This window comes from Lemur catta, chromosome 8 (genome assembly GCF_020740605.2).
Source record: "Lemur catta isolate mLemCat1 chromosome 8, mLemCat1.pri, whole genome shotgun sequence".
Taxonomy (NCBI): domain Eukaryota; kingdom Metazoa; phylum Chordata; class Mammalia; order Primates; family Lemuridae; genus Lemur; species Lemur catta.
The window spans coordinates 39,462,610-39,482,360 of NC_059135.1; the positions used below are offsets into that span (position 1 = coordinate 39,462,610).

Here is a 19,751-nt window from a genome sequence, read left to right on the forward strand (position 1 = left end):
GAGGCTGCTCATCCATGCCTGTAGTACAAGGAAGGAAATGGTAAATCCCTTAAGAGAAGTGCTGTTGGGTCACAGGCCCCACAGTATCCCATCCCATCCATCTTGTGACATAGAAGAGATGTCACATTGATAAATTGAGATGTTAAATCACTGTCTGGAGTCACCAAATCAAGGTCTGTTTTCCACACTTCTCGTCTATAATAGTTGAGTGAACCCCTGCTTCTTGACCTCCAGTTGTATGACCCTGTTTTCCTTGTTTGGGAAGACATCAGGGACTTTATGCAGATGGTCTTCATTCTTTGTATCCTGTGGTTGTCCTTGGCCAAAGGGGTGACCTGGGACCACCATGCTCATAGCCTTGGAGTGGGGACCAAGGAGATCATTGTAAGTCGGGACTTTGCCCTGGCTTGGCAAAGAACTTCAGTATCAAAATGACTCTTCACACAAAAGGATACTTTGAAAAATTTTGGAAAAATCACAAATGAAAATGGGAAACAAATGAGTTTCAGCATTCGTCTGAGAGATGTGAAAGAAAGGGGTAGAAGGTTGAGTCTTGAGACTTCCTACTCACCGCATGAGCGAGGAAGAAGGATAGAGCTGGCCAGGTAGCACAGCAGGTTAGAGTGAGGAAAAGGCAGGGTCCCAGAGGTTCTTCCAGAAGTGGGCTATTGGGAGAGTCTGACTAAACAACTCCCTTGTTCCCGGCATTGGCAAACATCCTTGATTGGTGGTGTAGCTCTGGAGGGAAGGGGACAGGGCAGGGCAGGGTATGTTCAGGGGCCTCAACCCAACAGTGGTGAATTTTTGGCAGCCTCTCCAGGGCCATTCATTGATTACCAATCACTATTTTTTGACAAGGGAAAGTAGGAGGGAGTCACTTTTCTGTCATTCTGCCCCTGGTGCTGGCTTCTTGATAATCTTTCATATGTTATGGGTGCTTAATTCAAGGAGCACCTGCATTTTGACAAATAAATTTACAACCTTATTTTTCTACACCAATGCCGGGTTTACACTGATTAAAATATAAACAAAGTTATTTATATGCAAAATCTCCTTTGTAATTAGTAGATCAAATTTGCAAGCCTGCTTACTTCGCCCCAGTGCTAGGCTTTTGAAAGATTCAGACAGAATATAAGATACAGTTCCTATCCTCAAGGAATGTACAATTTGTCTGAGAGAGAAAATTAGCATTAAATAAACAATTAGTCAAGAAGTAAGTAATGGACTACTGTACTGATGAGAACTGTAATTTGAATTCAGACAGTAGAGCTCAGTACAGGTTAGAGTAAAAGATTACTACAAGAAGATAAGATTGAAGATAAGCCTTCAGGACAAAGAAATTTTAAAAGAGGGTAAAAGAAGAATGGCTTTTCTGGTAAAAGGAATTGCATGAGCGAAGGCACAGTGGCAAAAAATCAATATTATGTGCTCAGGGACATCCAGGAGAGATATGTGTGGCATGAATAAGAGCAGCTAAATGGTAAATAAAGTTGAATAGCAAAGGTGGAACCCTGTTTCTGTTGCCACAAAAGTCAGTCAATTTAATTTATTTTTTGAGATACCATCATGCTCTGTCATCCAGGTTAGAGTGCAGTGGCCTGATCATAGCTCACTGCAGCCTTGAATCTCTGGGCTGAAGCAATCCTCCTGCCTCAGCCTCCTGAGTAGCTGGGACTACAGATGCATGCCACCATGCATGGTTAAGTTTTAAATTTTCTGTAGAGATGGGGTCTTGCTGTATTGCCCAGGCTGGTCTCAAACTCCTGGGCTCAAGCCATCCTCCTGCCTTGGCCTCCCAAGGTGCTGGGATTGCAGGCGTGAGCCACTGCATCTGGCTTATCTGTCTTATTTGATTATAGCCATCCTAGTATATGTGAAGTCATATTTCATTGTGGTTTTGATTTGCACTTCCCTGATGGCTAATGATATTGTCTTTTCATGTGATTATTGATCATTCGTGTATCTTTTTTTGAGAACTGTATGTTCAAATCCATTGCCTACTTTAAAATTGGTTTATTTTAATTATAATGATTGGTTTATTTTAATAGTAATAATTCTTTACATATTCTAGATACAAGCTCTTTATCAAATATATTATTTGTAAAAAATTTTTTCTCATTCTGTGGTTTGTCTGCCACCAGAATTCTTGTCTGAAAGAATGTGAACACTTGAAAAAGATCTGGCCATTTCATACAAAACTAAAAATATACCTACCCTATCCTACCGTATAAACAAGCAATTCTACTTGTAGGTATTTACCCAAGAGAAAAGAAAACATATGTCTATGAAAGATTTATACAAGAATGTTTGTGGCAGCCTCTCTCCCTCCTTCCACCCCACTCCCTGCCAAGTCCTAACTACTAGACTACTAGGGATATAGCCTCTTTATTCGTAGTAGCCCCAAACTGGAAACAGCCCAGGTATTCAACAAGAAGAGGATGGATCAGCAAACTGAAGTTATTCATACATGAAATACTACTCAGCAATAAATGGAGTAAACTACTGATAGACACAACCATTTGGACATTTTGCTACGTGAAAGACACTGTACACAAAAAGTACATACTGTATGATTCCATTTTACTTGAAGTTCTAGAAAATGTAAAACTAATGTATGGAAGAAAAAAATCAGAATAGTAGTTGCCTCTGAGGGTTGGTAGGGAAAGAATGACTGGAAAATGGTGAGAGTAAACTTTCTAGGATGATGACAATGGTTTATATCTTAGAGGAGTTTTGGTTACGCAGGTCTATACATTTTTCAGACTCAGTGAATCTACACTTAAGATATAGGCATTTCATTGCATGTAAATTTCATCTAAAAATATTTAAACAAATATTTAACTCTAGATAATAATATGCATGTAAAATACTCGGGAAGTACATCAATGCCTGTAATTAGATGTTCATTTAGAAAATAAGATAGTTATAGGATAAAGATAGATGATAAAGCAAGATAAAATGTTAATATAGGTAGAATCGGTGTGGTGAGTATATAGGTATTCACTTTGAAATTCTTATCACTTTGCTATATGTTTGAAAATCTTCAAAATAGAATGTTAAGGAAAAAAATTTTTTTTAAAGGGCTCCAAGGTTTCTAGAGCTGGAGGCCAGAAAACTGATGGCATCATTAACAGAAATAGAGAATTTAGGAACAGGTAGCTGGCTTGGTGGAAGGTGGTGGTATAACTGACAGGTCTTGAATGCCTGGGAGGGCCTAAGTAATTTATGCATGTATTTCCACCCATATTTCAATTGATTTTTACAAGTACCTCTAGTCTTCGGTCATCAACACACCCATTTTCAGATGAGAAAACTGAAGCTCTGAAAAATTGCATATTTGTCCAAGGTCACTAAACTATTAGTGTGCTGGGGCAGGACTGATTACATAATTTTCGGGCCTACTGTAAAATTAAAATATAGGGTCCCTTGTTCAAAAATTATTAACAGCAGAGCATTAAACCAAGAATAGGGCTCTTCTAAGCATGGGGCTTTGTGAGACACAGGTTGTGCACACGTGAAGCTAAGATGACAAGGAAGATTTGAATGTTGGATTGTCTAGCAGAAAAGCCCATGCTTTTTCCAGCTAGCTCAGATGACCCATTCATTTTTGAGCACGATGAATGAGACATGATGATGATTATCAAATGATGTCCTGTCGCTGGTTAATAACTGAACTGCAGGTCAAGAGTTCCTTCTGTGATGTCTGTGGTCTGTCCTCTGCTCAGTGGACATTTGGGTATATTTGATCTAGGTTAACAACATAATTTTTGATCAAAGGCCTGACAATGTATTTCCTTAAATATCAAGGAGTTAAGAATAACTCTTTTAACTTCCCCCTCTCTGAAATTCTTCACTGAATTTCCTTTTTCTGATAAATATGTCAATACTTTAGTGGTGATGAAATGCCTGCTACTAGATATCTGGTGGATCTGGAAGTAAAGGAACATTCTTCTCAACTTTGCAGTGGATCCTAGGTGGTTGAGTTAAATTTTGGTTTCATTTAAGAGTAAGCTACTTTCTGAATGTAATCATGGTTTTACTGATAACGGTAACTTTTAGTAATTTACAAAGACATATTATCTCTTAATCTGACAATTCTTGTCGGTCACTGAGGAAGAATGGAGGATCTAGAGCTTTTCCCAAGAAAACAGAAAATGTCCCAATCCCAATATGAAATGAATTCTGCTATACTGGGTTAGGAATAAACTACATCCTGTTATCAAGCGTATTTCATCTGTTTGATTCTCAAAGAAAAGAATACTAAGTTTGCATTTTTAATTAAAAAATCATTAAAGTTCCAGAGAAGTCTTTCACATCAATTCCTGCTACTCAAATTAGCAGGTCTAGCCTAGACGTCAGGTTGGGCTTTTTCCAAGGTACCCTCTAGAGGGCAATCTCTCTTCCTGCTCATCAGCCAGGTCTCCTCTCCTCCCTCCTCCCTCCTCCCGCCCCGCCTCAGCTCTCTATCCGCCTTCGCCCTGGCCCCGCCCCTAGCTCCGCCCCGGGGCCCCGCTCCCAGCTCATCTCCCTTCCCCCGCCTCAATCCACTTCCTCAAGCGGCGTTCCAGCCCCGCCCCTAGGCGTCGCACGGCGGAAAAGGCCGCTGGCGGTCGCTCTGGCCCGCTGGAGGACTTGTCATCGGTGGCTGGTGGCGTGAGGCGGCCGTGAGCGGTTCTGACGTGGGAAGGGAGCGATTCAGGAGCGTCGCCTCAGCTGCTCCAGGGCTCGTCATCGGTGCCCCGCGTGAGGCAGTGGAGCCGTTCCTGTGCATCGGCTCTGCTGCTTTGGCTCCGGAGTGTTTTGGCAGTGGCGCGGCGGGAGGTGTGGAGACCCATGGAGAGGTAAGTGAACGAGCCGGCGAGCGGCCGAGGGCAGGCTCCTCAGCTGCGCTCGCCCAAGTGAGAAAAGGGTCGGGAGTGGGAACTACTTGGCCTCAAAGTTTTGAGTCGCGCTTGGAGGCGCAGCCCTCAAACCCGAGCCTAGGCCCGCCCCAAACCCCCCATCCTCCACCGGCCAAGCTCCTTGTTTTCCCTTTTCTATTTCTAGCATCTACTTTGCAGCAAGAACTTCTTTTTCTGCCACTGACTCTTCTTATTCAGCCTAGACTTGCACAACTTTCTTTCCTTTTGACCCTTATTTCTTTCCTTTCTTTAAAGTTGGGTACATACAGTTTGGGGACCCGTAGGGATTCAACTTACAGCAATTGTGTGGCATGTTTTGTGCAGCTAACAAACACACGCACTTCGCTAATTGTTGCAGCTGTGCTCGTGATTGTGCGTTCAGCTTTATGGAACGGCTCCAGCGTTCACGCAGGCGACTGCGACTTTCAGGCTAGTGTTTCGGACGTTCAGCGTGGGTTGGTGCAGCCACCCACGTTCTGTTTAACTTTTCAAAAGTGTTACTCACTGCAGCTTGAGCTCAATCGAGGAAATCTGGTAGCAATCTTAGGAAGTTAGTACTGCCTGTGTCTGTGCAATACCGGGTCGCAGCTGTGCCCACTTGAAGGGGGAACTGTCTTTATTTCCTTGACAACTTAGATTTCTGGGTTCTTCACATCTTAGAGTTTGCCGTAGGGTTTTCCTGCAAAGGGATGGGAACATTTGACTTAAGAGTAGTAGCTACTGCTTCATGGGAAAGTCTCTAATTGTCTAACATTGTCTCCACAGATCTGATTCTAGTAAATATTTGTTATACATTGAAGAGTTGTTTTTCTTCTTGTTTTTTTCATACCTTAAAATTAGTTGTCCCTGCACCAGCTCATGGTGAAATTTGGTAAATACTAAGAAAATCGGTACATGTAATTATTGCTTGCTACTTTTTTGATGTCAGCAAATACCAAATTATTTGAGAAACAAATAGAAAAGACGTGTTTGTTAACAAGGTTAACTGACTTAGGAAGAATCTGTCATTCACACGGTTCAGCATGGCTTTATTCCACCCCACATTTCAAGATGCAGACTGTGTAGGTGAGGCCAGGACCAGTATGGGGGCTTTGATCAGAGATACCTTTTCCAGGTTCAGCCCTGGAGTGAATATTGCCCAAGAAAGCAGAGACCTAAGACCAAGATCATCTAGCCTACAACAGCCTAACCCACAAATGTATAAGGGAACAGGGTGCCACAGAGTATGTTTCTGAGAGGAAAAAAGGCCTCAGGCCATGGTTGACACTGATGGCAATCCCACCAGCCTGGATTTCACAGATTGGGCCCCAGTGTTCTTCATGAATGCAACGGTACTTACTGTTCTAGCTGCTGGGAAGCACTGTTGTAAGGATATCTATTACCCTGTAGCCATCCTGGACTACTTGGGGTTCTTACTGTTCCTTATGTATGGCCTTTGGAGTCTGAAAGGAGAGCAGACATGAAATAAATACTTAAACTAAAGCAATATTTAGTTACCAACTTTGATAAGTTTCTTAAAAGTACAGTTGTGAGAGGCAGATTTAGATAGGGTCTCGAAGCCTCTTCAAAGAGGTTGCTCTCTAAGATGTCAGTGGTACCCATTTCCTTTTCTATCTGCTTTCTACTCTGCTGAACTACATTGTTTAAGTTCTTGCTGTTTGGCTGTTTCTATCTCTTTTACTTCTACTTGTTTCTTAGTTGATCAAAGGCTCAATCTTTGATGCTCTGTTACGTTTTTTTCTGTGCTAGGAGTCACAAACCCAAATGCAGAGGCCAGGAAGGAAGCTTTGAGTGATGCTGGCTTGATGGCAGCTGTGAGAACTAGAGGGCCACTGGTGAGCTGGAGAGTGTGCTGTGTCTAAAGGTGGCTGCTTCTTAGCCCAGGGTTTTCGTAACTACCAATTTTTTTTTCTTTTTTTTTTCTGGAAAAGCTGGAAAACTGCATTTTTAGGTGCAATTTCTTGATTTGTTAAATATTATAGTTCTAAAACACTGCGGACCAGAAAACACATTTTCAGATTCGGGCAGCAACCTTCTGGCTATTAGTTTTCAATTGTAGCTTTCTCATTTATTTCTTATAGGGAGCTGAGAGATTGTTATGCCTCACTGATTGTATTATATATGCCTGTGACTTCCTGACATGTCTTTGGTCCTAACTTTCTTTTCAAGCTCCAGTCTCTTTTTGTATTTGTTGTTGAATGTTTGTACTTATGTCAGTATAAACTACAAAATAATCATAGTTCATCCTACAAACCAGCTAGCTTCCTTTGCAGTCTTTTCAATAGTTATATTCTCCTAGCTTCTTGGCTTGAAATCTTGAAGTCATTTTTGACATAATTCTTTCCATTTCCATTGAGTCGTTAACTTCATAATAATTCTCCATAAATCATTCCCTTCAGTTTCTACAGCTGCTGTTCTTCATCAGCTCATGCCTGAATTACTTGGCCTCCTGGACTTGATTTTCTGCTCTATTCACATCTTACCTTGCCTACTTCTAGTGTAAATAATCTTCATTAAGCACTACTTTTATTATATCATCTTTCTGCTTAAACTGTTTCATGTAGAGTTTTTTTAGTTTTTAATTTTGTGCATCCATGTATGTTTTATTGGATAATTGCAGAAAGTTCCTAAATAATAAAGTTCTCATCCTTCTAAACTTTAGTGTATATCTACCATAATCGCCTAGAAGGCTTGTAAACAGCCCCTACAGTTTATTGTCTTGAGTGGGGCAGAGAATTTGTATTTCTAACGAGTTGCCAGGGAGTGCTGATGGTGCTGGTCCAGGGACCACACCTTGAGAACAACTGTTCGCAGAAGTCAAATTGACATCACCTGAAGGAAATAAGCCTGTTCAAGTGAATTAAGAAATTAGTAGTGAGATGTGCATGCCCTCTTTTTCTCCACCAGCTGGCAGTTTTGGAGCCAATAGAAAGGAAAGATAAGACCATAAATTGAGAATTACTTGGAACTCCAAATTCTCAAGTACATTTTGAGCTAGAAAAGTTAATATGAAATTTTAAATAACAGTTGAATGTGATTTGGAAAAAATTGAAGCAATATGATTATATAGAATCTGGCAAAGAATCTAGTTGTACTTATATATGTATTTGTGGTATTGGTCCACAGGGTTTTGTGACCTATAAATGCCATGTATAAAGCTTTGCACTTGCAGTTGCTAGGTTTACATTTACTTTCTCTGAGTGAAATAAGATTATTTTTGTTTCTTTCTTTCGTTCTTTCTATATTTATTTATTTAGGATTCTAGCTCATAAATAAACCTGGGACTTGAAGCTAGGTCAGTATTTCTCCATTGACTCTATGCTGTAGGTCTTAATTAAATTGTTACAAAAGACTTGCTGATCTGGCAGCACCCTCTTGAACCTTGAACTGACATTCAGGCACTGGCCTCATTAAGGAATTCAAAGTCATTCTGAATCTAAAGGAATCAGCTCTTACATTTTTTGATACTTATAATTTAAAAAAAGAAAACTGAGTCAAGTTGAAAACAATTTTAGGAATGGTGCTTTAGGGCAAGTGTAGTTCAGATTTAGAAAGTATGTATGAAAACCTTTTTTAGAAAATACCCCTAAATAAGCTAGGATCTGTCACTTCAGTTTAATTTTCATGAAGTATTGATTTTATTGACAACTTCTCTTTAGAATCATTTAGAGGCACTTCAAACAAAATACCTATGCATGTGTCCTATTTCCAGAGTTTGATTTAATTTGTCTTAGGTGTGATGTGGGCTTTGGAATTTTTATAGGAGTCCCCAGGTGATTCTTTTGTGCAGACCAGTCTTGGAATCACTGATTTGATAAGAATATTTTACTTGGTGTAAGGTAAATTCAAATTATTCTAGTCCAGGAGTGTGAAGTGTAACTGATTTAAACAAATAAATGATTTCCCCCTTTTTTGTAGTATTATTAAATTTGAATGTAATATAAAAGGAAAGTAAATTCTGACGAATAAGTTGGATTACAAAAACTTTTATAAGTTCAGTCATCAATGATTTCAAGTGGTAACAATGGTCATAATACTTTTTTTTTTTTTAAGCCTCAGCTAGGCTGTCTTGTTCCTCATGTAATCTTAAGTTATCCTTGAAAAATTAACCAATTGGCAATTTATCAGTTCCATCACATATATATTTGCACTCGTGCCCAGTTCCTGTCAGGCTGCTGCTGCTACTGATTCTAATTTTGGTCTTTTTCCATAGATCTTAAATTTAACTTCTTAAACAAGAAGCATGCATCTCAGTATATTCCTACTACAGTATTTTTTTACGCATCTGTCACTGTATTCTGAGTTTCTCAAGGGCAAGAGCTATGTTTTTTTTTTTTTGGAATTTTTTTTAAAAAAGGTCCAAAGCGTAAAGATACAACTTGGTGAATTTTCACAAGTCAAACATACCTGAAATTACCAGTACCTGGACTAAGAAATGAGATATACCAGCATGCCAGAAGCCACCCTCCTTCCAGTCACTTTCCCCTGTGTTGCTTCTTACTTTATTTTTAAATTATAATTTACATAAGATACTTAGGTGCACTATTCCAAAGTTTTTAGCTTAGTAAACTTTTACTTACATATATGTTCTGTAACCATCATCTGGATAGAGACAGTTTCCAAGACTCCATGCTTGTTTCTGCCCCTTCCCAGCTACCCCGACACTCCACCATTTTCGTGTCTATTATTATTGGTCACTTTGGCCAATTTGTGTCTTAAGCTTTGTATTCTTAGTTCAACAAACACTTTTAAAACAACAAAATTAGAAGTGTATTATGTTTGTTGTTTTATAGCCTGGTTTCTTTTTGTAATTTCATGACTATTTTTCCATGTCATAAGTATTTTAAAAAATTTTTAAGTATTTTTAGTGGCTAAGTAATGATTATGTATAGATGACACAATTTTTAAAAGGTTCTATTCATTTTCAGTTTTTCCTTCATGTAAATAATAGTTGTCAACATCTTTATAAATCAAACTTTGATCATATCTCTGGGATTTCATTAGTGCAAATGCTTGTGGAATTACTAGGTTGAAGGATATGATCATTTTAAAAGTTGCCGATCTGTATTTCCAGACTGGCTACTAGAAAGGTAGTACCAATTTGTACATCTCTTGGCAGTGTCTGAGGATGCCTGTTTTATTACATGTTTACCAAACCATTTTTTGCTAATTAATGGACTTTATTTTTTAGTTTTAAGTTTACAGAAAAATTGAGCTGAAAATTTGGGCAGGAAATTTGGAGAAATATTAACATATAATGACATGTATCTACCTACCATTACAGCATCATACTAATTAGTATGACTGCCCTAACCATCTCCTGTGTTCCATTAATTCATCCCTTCCTCCCTCTCCCAAACCATGGCAACCACTGATCTTTCTATTGATTTCATATTTTTGCTTTTTTCAGGATATCATACAGTGGAAATAACATAGTATGTAGCTGTTTCAGATTGGCTTCTTTGCTTAGTACTATGCATTTAAGTTTTCTCCGTGTTTTTTTGTGGCATGATTGCTCATTTCTTTTTATAGCTGGGTAATATTCCATTGTATGGTTGTATCAAAGTTAATTTGTCCTTCATCCATTGAAGAATATCTTGATTACTTACACATTTTGGCAATTAAGAATAAAGCTACCATAAAATTCATGTGCAGGTGTTCTTGTGGACCTAAGTGTTCAGCTCATTTGGGTAAATACCAAGGAACATATTGCTGGATTACATGGTAAGAGTATGTTTAGTTTTGTGAGAAACTGCCAAACTGTCTTTCAAAGTGACTGTGCCATTTTGTGTTCCTACCAGCAATGAATGAGAGTTAAAATTTTTTTGAACTTTTTGTTCTTATACCCTTTAGAAGAGGTATTGCAAAAGATGATATAATATTTGTAAACTGAGACATGATTACTCACATTACTATGCTCATTATATTCTACATTTGTTTCAGGTTTAATGCATTCAAAAGGACTAATATCATACTGCAACATTTGGTAAGTTTCCACTTTGTTTTGCTGGCATTATTACATTATATGTGTAATTTAAAATGTTAGGGAAGCAGAGAAATACTGGGATGGTAGGTTCCTTGGACCTTAGTGCAGCATGGTTCTGAACTTTACAGCTTCAAGACTTGACACACATATCTTGTAGGGGATGGCATAAGGTTATACTGAAGAGCGTGGATCTTAAAAGAATGTCCAGGCATAAAGAATGGGTTCATTACATAATCCTGGGGCAGATTACTTGGTCTCTTGCAGCTTCCCTTTTGATATATGTGTGTGTGTGTGTGTGTGTGTGTGTGTGTGTATATAAAGTGAGGATAATAATAGTATCTACCTTAGAATGCTTTTAAATGATAAATGAGATAATGCATAAAGATATAGTACATGACATATAATAATCATTTTATACATATTAGCTGTTATTGTACTAATAAAAAGTTTAAATGTCCTTAGTTTATCAGATTGTAAGGAAGAAATAATTTTTATTCACTTTCATTTCCCTTATAGAGCCCAACAAGTACCTTGCACATAAAAATAACAAGTCATCTAATATAGCACTTACTATATCACTAAATACTTGATGTATATTAGCTCAATTAATTCTCATTGTTTTATGTGAAGATACCACAGATTTCTTATTGGCCTTATAGACTTTATTCAGGACTGTTGCAATAGCTATAGGGACCACTGCAGTGGGGTTTGGAGTAGGGTAGAGAAATTGGGCTTAACTCTGAATACAGCAAGGAAAAATGGGAATTTGTAGCATGGAAGTGGGGAATGTGTGGGTGTGTTAGAGAACAGAAGATTACTAAGAGGTTTACATTAGGGGTAAGGGCAGATTCTGACTCAACCAACCTAATAGGATTCTTGTTGAAGACAGGCCTGGGTGATCAGACATTACCTGAAACGTGGTAGAGAATGAAGAACCTGAACACATATTGAGGGTGATCAGATAACAAGGGTGAGAGATTCTGGTTAAACTGACTTAGCAGGATTGTTTGTAAAAATTGCACAATGTAGAGATAAACACTAAGGCACAATTCAAGGTCTAGTTGGCAAGAGAATTCAGAAGAGCCTGACTAGAGTTTGGCAAGGAGAGAATCTTTGCAATCTCTAAGTCATATAAAGGTTGTATTCGGATACACTTGTTTTAGAAAATATTTTTGAGAAAAGTTGCAAATGACCAAGGTTATATATTGAAATGGATATAATTTCAAAAAACATTAAAATTATTTCAAAATCCTGTGATAGATCACTTGAAAATTTAGAAATCAAAATGTTAAAAGGAGAAAATTAAAATAACCAATATCCTACCCAAATCTAGTCAGTTTAGTATATTTCCTTCTGATCTTTGTCTCATGTATATTTGCTATTTTTGACCCTTTTCACTGAGCATCTTATTATGAACCTTTTATTATACACCATTAAATATTTGAACACATTTTCTAATAACTATACATTATTATATGGTTGTATCATAAATCTATTATATTTTCGATGTTATAAATAATTGTACTTTAATCCTTTGAGACAGTCAAGTAATCAAGTATTTATTATGCTTATTGTAGAAAAATCAGAAGAATATAGAAAATCAAAGGTGACCCCGAATCACTGTTTATAGTTTGATGTATATATGGCCATTCTGTTTTTTTCTGTGTATTTGTATATATTTTTAACATAGATTATAATATACTATAAATGTTTCACTAGATTTTGGCTTATTTCTTGAGGATAAGTTTCTAAAATATGATTGTTCATTCAGAAGAGCATTTTAAGGATTTCTTGTACATATGCCAAGTTGCTTTCCATTTTACACTTTCCTCTGTAAACATACTTAATTTTAAAGCTTCTTTATTTTCAATTATCTGGCCACTATGGTTGTATTTGTTGTCATAAATTATAGTTCCTTGTATCCTGGATTATATTTGTATTTTGTTCTGTTCTTCTTTAGCTGGTAAGTAAACTTGTCTCATGTGTTTTGTCGACATTATGGAAAATGAAATTAGACATTTGGGAGTCTATTTTCTTTTTTTATTTTTGTGTGTAGTTTTCTTGTACCACAGATTTTAGTACCAGTAAGGTAAGAAAACTAAAAATGGTTTTCTAAGTCATATAGCTTAGTACCTTTTAAACCTCTAATCTATCACTGTTTTAAAAAATTACTTAAAATATTGTTTTGAATAGGTAGTACATACACATGGTACAAAACTCAAAAGAATTTAAGGAGGCTATCCTACCCCATTCTTTTAGATGCCCAGTTTCCCTTCCTGGAAACAACATTTTAGCAATTCCTTGAGTATCCACTTAGAGATAGATAACCCTACGTATATTTGAATGTCTCCATGTACTGTGTGGGGGCATAGTAATTACACTGTCTGCACTTGAGATAGTTTCATAACAGTGTATGGAGAGGTTGCTTAATCATTTTTTTTCTTTTTTTTGAAGACAGCGTCTCGCTCTGTCACCCAGGATAGAGTGCAGTGGCATTATCATAGCTCACTGCAACCTCTAACTCCTGAGCTCAAGTGATTCTCCTGCCTCAGCCTCCCAAGTAGCTGGGACTACAGGTGCACACCACCATACCTGGCTAATTTTTCAATTTTTCTTTGTAGAGACAGGGTCTTACTTTTGCTCAGGCTGGTCTCAAGCTCCTGGCCTCAAGTGATCCTCTTGCCTCAGCCTCCCAAAGTGCTAGGATTACAGGCATGAGCCACCACGCCTGGCCTTAATCATTCTTTTTAAGGCTCCATAGCATGCTTTTGCATGAATGACCATAATTTATTTAACTAGTTTCCCACTGTTAAACATTTAGGTCATTTCCAGTCTCTTGCCATTACAAATAATGTGGTAGTAAATAACCTTGTATGCATTTCATTTTGCCCCATATGTAAGTATAATCTATAGGGTAAATTTCTGAAACAGGCATTACTGTGTCGGAGTGTGTGCTTTAAATGTGTTGCCAGACTGTTTTTCCTAGGTTCTGTAATAGTTTCTGCTTTCATAGTATGTCTGTTTACTCACACTCTGGATGTCACAGGATATCCAACTTTTTGATCTTTATCAATTTAGTTAAAAAAAAATCTTACTATAGTTAAGTTGAACTATAGTTGAAAAGATACAGCCTGTTTAATAACCCTTTTAAGTGCACATAAATTATTTTTATCTGATAATTTTAATAAAAATTAACTTCAATGTTAAATACGCAACTTGGGTTTGTAAAAAAGAACTTAAACTTTGTGTAAACATGTTGCTTACTATAGTCAAAATATGGACTTCTGGGTTTTATTATATTTTAGCTAATGTGTGATATTTAGTTTTAATTGACATTCTCTAGGTAAATTTTCTAATTTAAACTGACTTTCAATTTTATATTACACACTGTTTCCACATGGGGTTTAAGGTATTGTCCTTAGATAAAGGAATGTTTTAAGGATGGTGGTGCCACGAGCCCTGATGGCTGTGTATAGCAGAGTCTTGGGAAGTTGGTATATAGTTAAAACCATGTTCTTTACAAGTGTTATATTAATCAGTACCCTATATTATGTGAGCAGTGAGACTCAGTGATTAAGTCATATTTCGTGAGGCCCTAAATCAGTGTGTACACAACTTCTTCAGCTATAATGACATTTAAGCCTGTTGTGTTATTTTATTTATTTGTATATACTTTTGAGAAGGGGTCTTGCTCTGTTGCCAGGGCTAGATAAAGTGCAGTGGCATGATCATAGCCCACTGCAACCTCAAACTCCTGTGCTCAAGCGATCCTCTGGCCTCTGCCTTCCAAAGTGGTAGGATTACGCAGCCATGGTGCCCAGCCAGTCTGTCATTTTATAATCTGGCCTCAAACTACTTATCTGCCTACCCTTTGTCACTCATTTCCTCAACCAGCCTTTGTTCCTCTCATGTTTAACATCTTAATATTTCTAAAGATTCATTGCTTGTGGCTTAGCATGTGCTGTTCCTTCTTTCTAGACTTTTCTACCTCCCTTTTTCTTGGTATACATTAAGCCCCAGCTCAAGTATCACCTTTATTTTCAAGTTGTGCATAGCCACTGTAGTCAGAATTATTTGCCTTCTCTCATTCATCTTTGCTTTCTCAGCACCTAACATAGAACTTGGTATACAGTAATAAATTAAAAGATTTAAGAGTATTTCATAGTCCTAGGAATTCGAGGACTAGGCTCTACTCTAAACCACTTGATTCAGTTTACGCAGAAATAAAAATGTAAATATTTAGGTGTGTGTGGTTTGCTTTGGAATTGTCCATCTACAGAATCTAAATAACTTTAGAAACTTTTGTCAGGTGTACCTAGTTATTTGTTCCTCTAGTTCCTATTAACATGAAAGATTTGCATCTTTTGCTTATGTTTTGATGTAGGCTTGTGATAAAAACTTAATTAATTTTATAAAGTTAATGTTTGTTTATACAGAGAATGTCCAAGCACACAGATGTAGCAGGAGACGTACTGTTGGAACGAAAAGGTTGTGCAGGAGTGATAACACTGAACAGGCCAAAGTTCCTAAATGCACTGAGTCTTAATATGATTCGGCAGATTTATCCACAGCTAAAGGTTTGTATTTTTCTTGAAGCAATAATATGGATCCTTTTAAAAGTATATCATAATAGAACATTTCTGATATTTTCTCCCATCCTAGGACCCTCTGGGATCTGTGCCCAAGCTCCACTGATGATTGTTGAGTCCTCAATTGCTTTTGCTGTGTGGTTATCCTTGAGCACCCCTGGTGCTGGGAGTTCATTGCCTGCTGAGACAGCCCCTTCCACTTCTAGATGATTTGCTCTGATTTGTTCACATGTTTCTTCCTGTGTTTTTGTTTCTCTGACCTTTCAACCAGTGATATTGGCTCTGCTTCTTAGGGCATGAGCCGTACAAATGTAATCTGCTTCCACATTACAGCCTTTTCATTTGAAAACAGCTGTTTTTAAACTGCTTAGCCTGCTGTTTCTTAAAGGAGGCCATAAACTTTTCTAAGTGAACAGTATTGGGACAGTAGAAAAACACAGGACTTAAACTGAGACTGTTTGGTTTGAAGTTTAGATTTCTACTTTATTAACTGTAGGCTGGGAAAGTTAATTTCCTCAGCTGTGAAATGGGGATGATGACAATTGCATAGGATGGTTGTGAAGATTAAGTGACTAGTTAATGTAAGTACCTAATGCAGTCTGCCATGTAGGTGTTGAATAAATACTAGTTTACCCCTGGCCACCAGTTCTTTAATTCTTCATTTGATGAGTCTGTCTTCTATTCTTGTGTTTTTGTTTGGGATACCTTACAGTATGTCCTAAAGTGTGATACATAGAAATAAGCCAAGTGTTACAGATTCGAGTTGGACCAGAGTGGAAGAAAGTAGAAACTTCCATGTTGGAATAACATATTTCTATTAATGTAGTCCACGTGAACCTTTTGGACAATCACATCTGTCCAGCTATATCTCTTCCCTGTGCATTCATATATTTATTCTGTAGCAAAGGTTGAGTATCCTTAAACTGAAATGCTCCCAAATCCAAAACTTTTTAAATGCCAACATGATGCTTCAAATGGAATATTCTATACCTGACCTCATGTAATGAGTCTCAGTCAAAATACAGATGCACAAAACACAGTTTATTTAGCATCCCCAAAGAAAAAATAAAATTACCTTCAGGCCATGCGTATAAGGTATACATAAAACATAAAGGAATTTCATGTTTAGACTTGAGTCCCACCCCCCAAGGTATCTCATTATATATATGCAGATATTCCAAAATTCAAAAATATCTGAAATCTGAAACAATTCTGGTCCCAAGCATTTCTGATAAGGGATATGCAACCTGTTTAGAATTTATAGAACCCATGTTAGTTTTTCTGTCTTCAGTTAACTAATGTCATTTGGTCCATTGTTCTAGCCTTTCAAATTTCTGTTGGCTCTTGATTCTTTCATCCTATTTACTTATACACTGTCTTCACCAATCCAAAATCACTTGCATATTTGGTCATAAGTGGTTTCACTCTGTTACTTAGAAATTTGTCAGTAGGACGGAGAGCCCTATATCACCACGGTAGAAAGGTTATTGCCCTATTAGCAGTTTTGGGTTGTTCTCCAAATTTATAATTTTATGTAACATTATGAAGCCATATTTGTTCGTCTTGGTCTCAAAGTTATGGCAAAGATTTCAGGTGCTGTCTTGAAATTTGTATCACAAAATAGATTCATCTAATAACCTTGTTGAAATAGCTTCTACTTTATCTCAGAAAAGAAAATGAAGTTCATTCAATGAGGAATGGAATGGGATTTGTTCTTCTGGATATGCTTTATAAAATGATATGTGTGTGTATACACACACATCCATATGTATGTGAATGTATATATGCATATGCATATATCTTTAATGAGTTATATTTATAATTTTCTTGTACTATCTTTTATACTTGGATAGAGGTGGGAACAAGATCCTGAAACTTTCCTGATCATTATAAAGGGAGCTGGAGGAAAGGCTTTCTGTGCTGGGGGTGATGTCAGAGGTAAAAACTTTTTCTGCCTTCACCTAAATACTTTTTTCCCCCAGTAGAACTGATAAAGTATTGGCAAATTTTTGTAATAATTTGTAATTGGTTTTACTTTTTAGAATTTTTTGTCATAAAGGCAATAGATTCTTATAAAAAGGTCATATGCTTAACTTAGAAAAATAAAAATTTAAAGACTTTATAGTTAATATTAGAAAATGAGAAGAGTGAATTTTTTTCATTACATATGTGCACTTTTGAAATTTATATATTTTGTGTCCCTGAATCATTGCAAACAAAATATCCAGTTATGATATGTGGGTTCACTTCATATTTTAGAATAGCTGATGTTTAGTAGTTCTGTTTGTCACATAACCTGACAATCTGGCCATGTTGAGTGACTTGCTGTTCTTCAAATATGACATACTCTCACGTTTCATAACTTTTTCTACTATTCATGATTTGAAGGCAACATGAATTCTTATTTTTCCTAATTGTTCAGGTCTTTACAATATGTCCACATTTAACTATTAAAGACAAAAGACAGAAGAAATGCTTGTTCTCAGGATCAAAGTCATATACTTTTTATTATCACCACTAGTTGTCCATATTATATGTATAGTATACTGAAAACTGTTTTTACATTATGTATTTCGTTCCATATGGAATTGGTAGTGTCCAGGGATGGTTCTTTTTTTCCCCTTTTATTTTCTATATGTGTTTTTTGGATTAAGACAACAGTCTTTGGTTTGTTCACCAAATGGTTTATGTTAACCATTACTTTAGAAATAGGAAATAAGCTGATTCAAGACATAATTTCAAATACCTATTAAAGTTTTTTTTTTTTTTTTGAGACAGAGTCCCACTCTGTTGCCCAGGCTAGAGTACCATGGCATCAGCCTAGCTCACAGCAACCTCAAACTCCTGGGCTCAAGCAATCCTCCTGCCTCAGCCTCCCGAGTAGCTGGGACTACAGGCATGTGCCACCATGCCCGGCTAATTTTTTCTCTATATATTTTTAGTTGTCCAGCTAATTTCTTTCTATCTTTAGTAGAGACAGGGGTCTCGATCTTGCTCAGGCTGGTCTCAAACTCCTGACCTCTAGCCATCCTCCCGCCTCGGCCTCCCAGAGTGCTAGCTAGGATTACAGGCGTGAGCCACCGCACCTGGCCACCTATTAAATTTAAAGTAACTAAATTTTAAAATTGTAGTTTAATGGAAACTTTGATTGCTAGAACTGATGTTAACTGAATTGTTTTTGAATTTATAGTTTTGCTTGCAATATAAATATTTTAAAAACATTCTTCTTTGGCCAGAAATTAGCCTTTCCACTATAGTCAGGCCTATTAGCTTGTCAGTTTACAGATGGGCAGAGCTTTATGTATTTAGTTTAGTTTCTTCTGACTGTGAGCTATTTCTGCATATAGGCCTAACTTTATATTGATCTTTGGGCATATAGTTATAAATTCTAGAATTATTCTAGTTTACATGTATAAAGCAAAGGGTTTCAATTTTTTTTTTTTTTTTTTTGAGACAGATTCTCACTCCGTTGCCTGGGCTAGAGTGCCATGGTGTCAGCCTAGCTCACAGCAACCTCAAACTCCTGGGCTTAAGCAATCCTTCTGCCTCAGCCTCCTGAGTAGCTGGGACTACAGACATGTGCCGCCATGCCTGGCTAATTTTTTTTTCTCTCTATATTTTTTAGCTATCCAGATCATTTCTTTCTATTTTTTAGTAGAGACAGGCTCTGGCTTTTGCTCAGGCTGGTCTCAAACTTCTGACCTCGAGCGATCCTTCTGCCTCGGCCTCCCAGAGTGCTAGGATTACAGGTGTGAGCCAGCGTACCCGGCCCAGGACTTTTTTTAAACAATTATAGTCTAAGACAATGAGTGCACATTTAGAAAATTAAAAAAAAAAAAGACTGTGAAGATCATTTAATTTTAATTTGTATGGAATTAATTGATAGAATAAAAATTAGAATAAGATTAGAAGGAAACCTGAGATTTTTGAAGTAAGAGAACTTAATTCCAAAGGTAATAGAACTCGTACTCCTTTCCTTTTAGAATTGGTGGGCAGTGCTAAGGACTAAATAAAGCATAACAGATAAGGGTCTTTTTTCCCCAGACATATATCAGTGAAAGCCTCAGAATGGCAAAAGTAGATGTCAGATCTTTTTTAAAAACCAGGAAAAGAATTCAACATATGGAACATTTTGAAGGAAGATATATCAGAATTCTAGAGTTAGCCTAAAAATCTATAGTCAACAATTTTTTATGTTATGTTTTCCCATAAAAGAGGAAGCATGTATATTTGATACATTTAATTTGTATTTTAGTAGATAACTCACAGGACTTA

At 37.1% G+C, this 19,751-nt stretch overlaps 1 protein-coding gene across 7 annotated transcripts in view; it reads left to right on the top strand.

The window, feature by feature from the left end:
- The first annotated feature begins 4,575 nt into the window (after positions 1 to 4,575).
- The window catches only part of HIBCH (3-hydroxyisobutyryl-CoA hydrolase), a 92,988-nt gene continuing 77,812 nt past the window's right edge, over positions 4,576 to 19,751 (top strand). For all 7 annotated transcript variants that reach the window (XR_006736928.1, XR_006736929.1, XM_045559577.1 and 4 more), the window contains exons 1-4: positions 4,576 to 4,841; positions 10,845 to 10,887; positions 15,324 to 15,464; positions 17,330 to 17,414. Coding sequence is in view for 5 of the 7 variants with exons in the window: in XM_045559577.1 (XP_045415533.1) it covers positions 4,834 to 4,841; positions 10,845 to 10,887; positions 15,324 to 15,464; positions 17,330 to 17,414 (277 nt within the window). In the remaining 2 variants the exon portion in view is untranslated. The remainder of the gene's footprint in view (positions 4,842 to 10,844; positions 10,888 to 15,323; positions 15,465 to 17,329; positions 17,415 to 19,751) is intronic.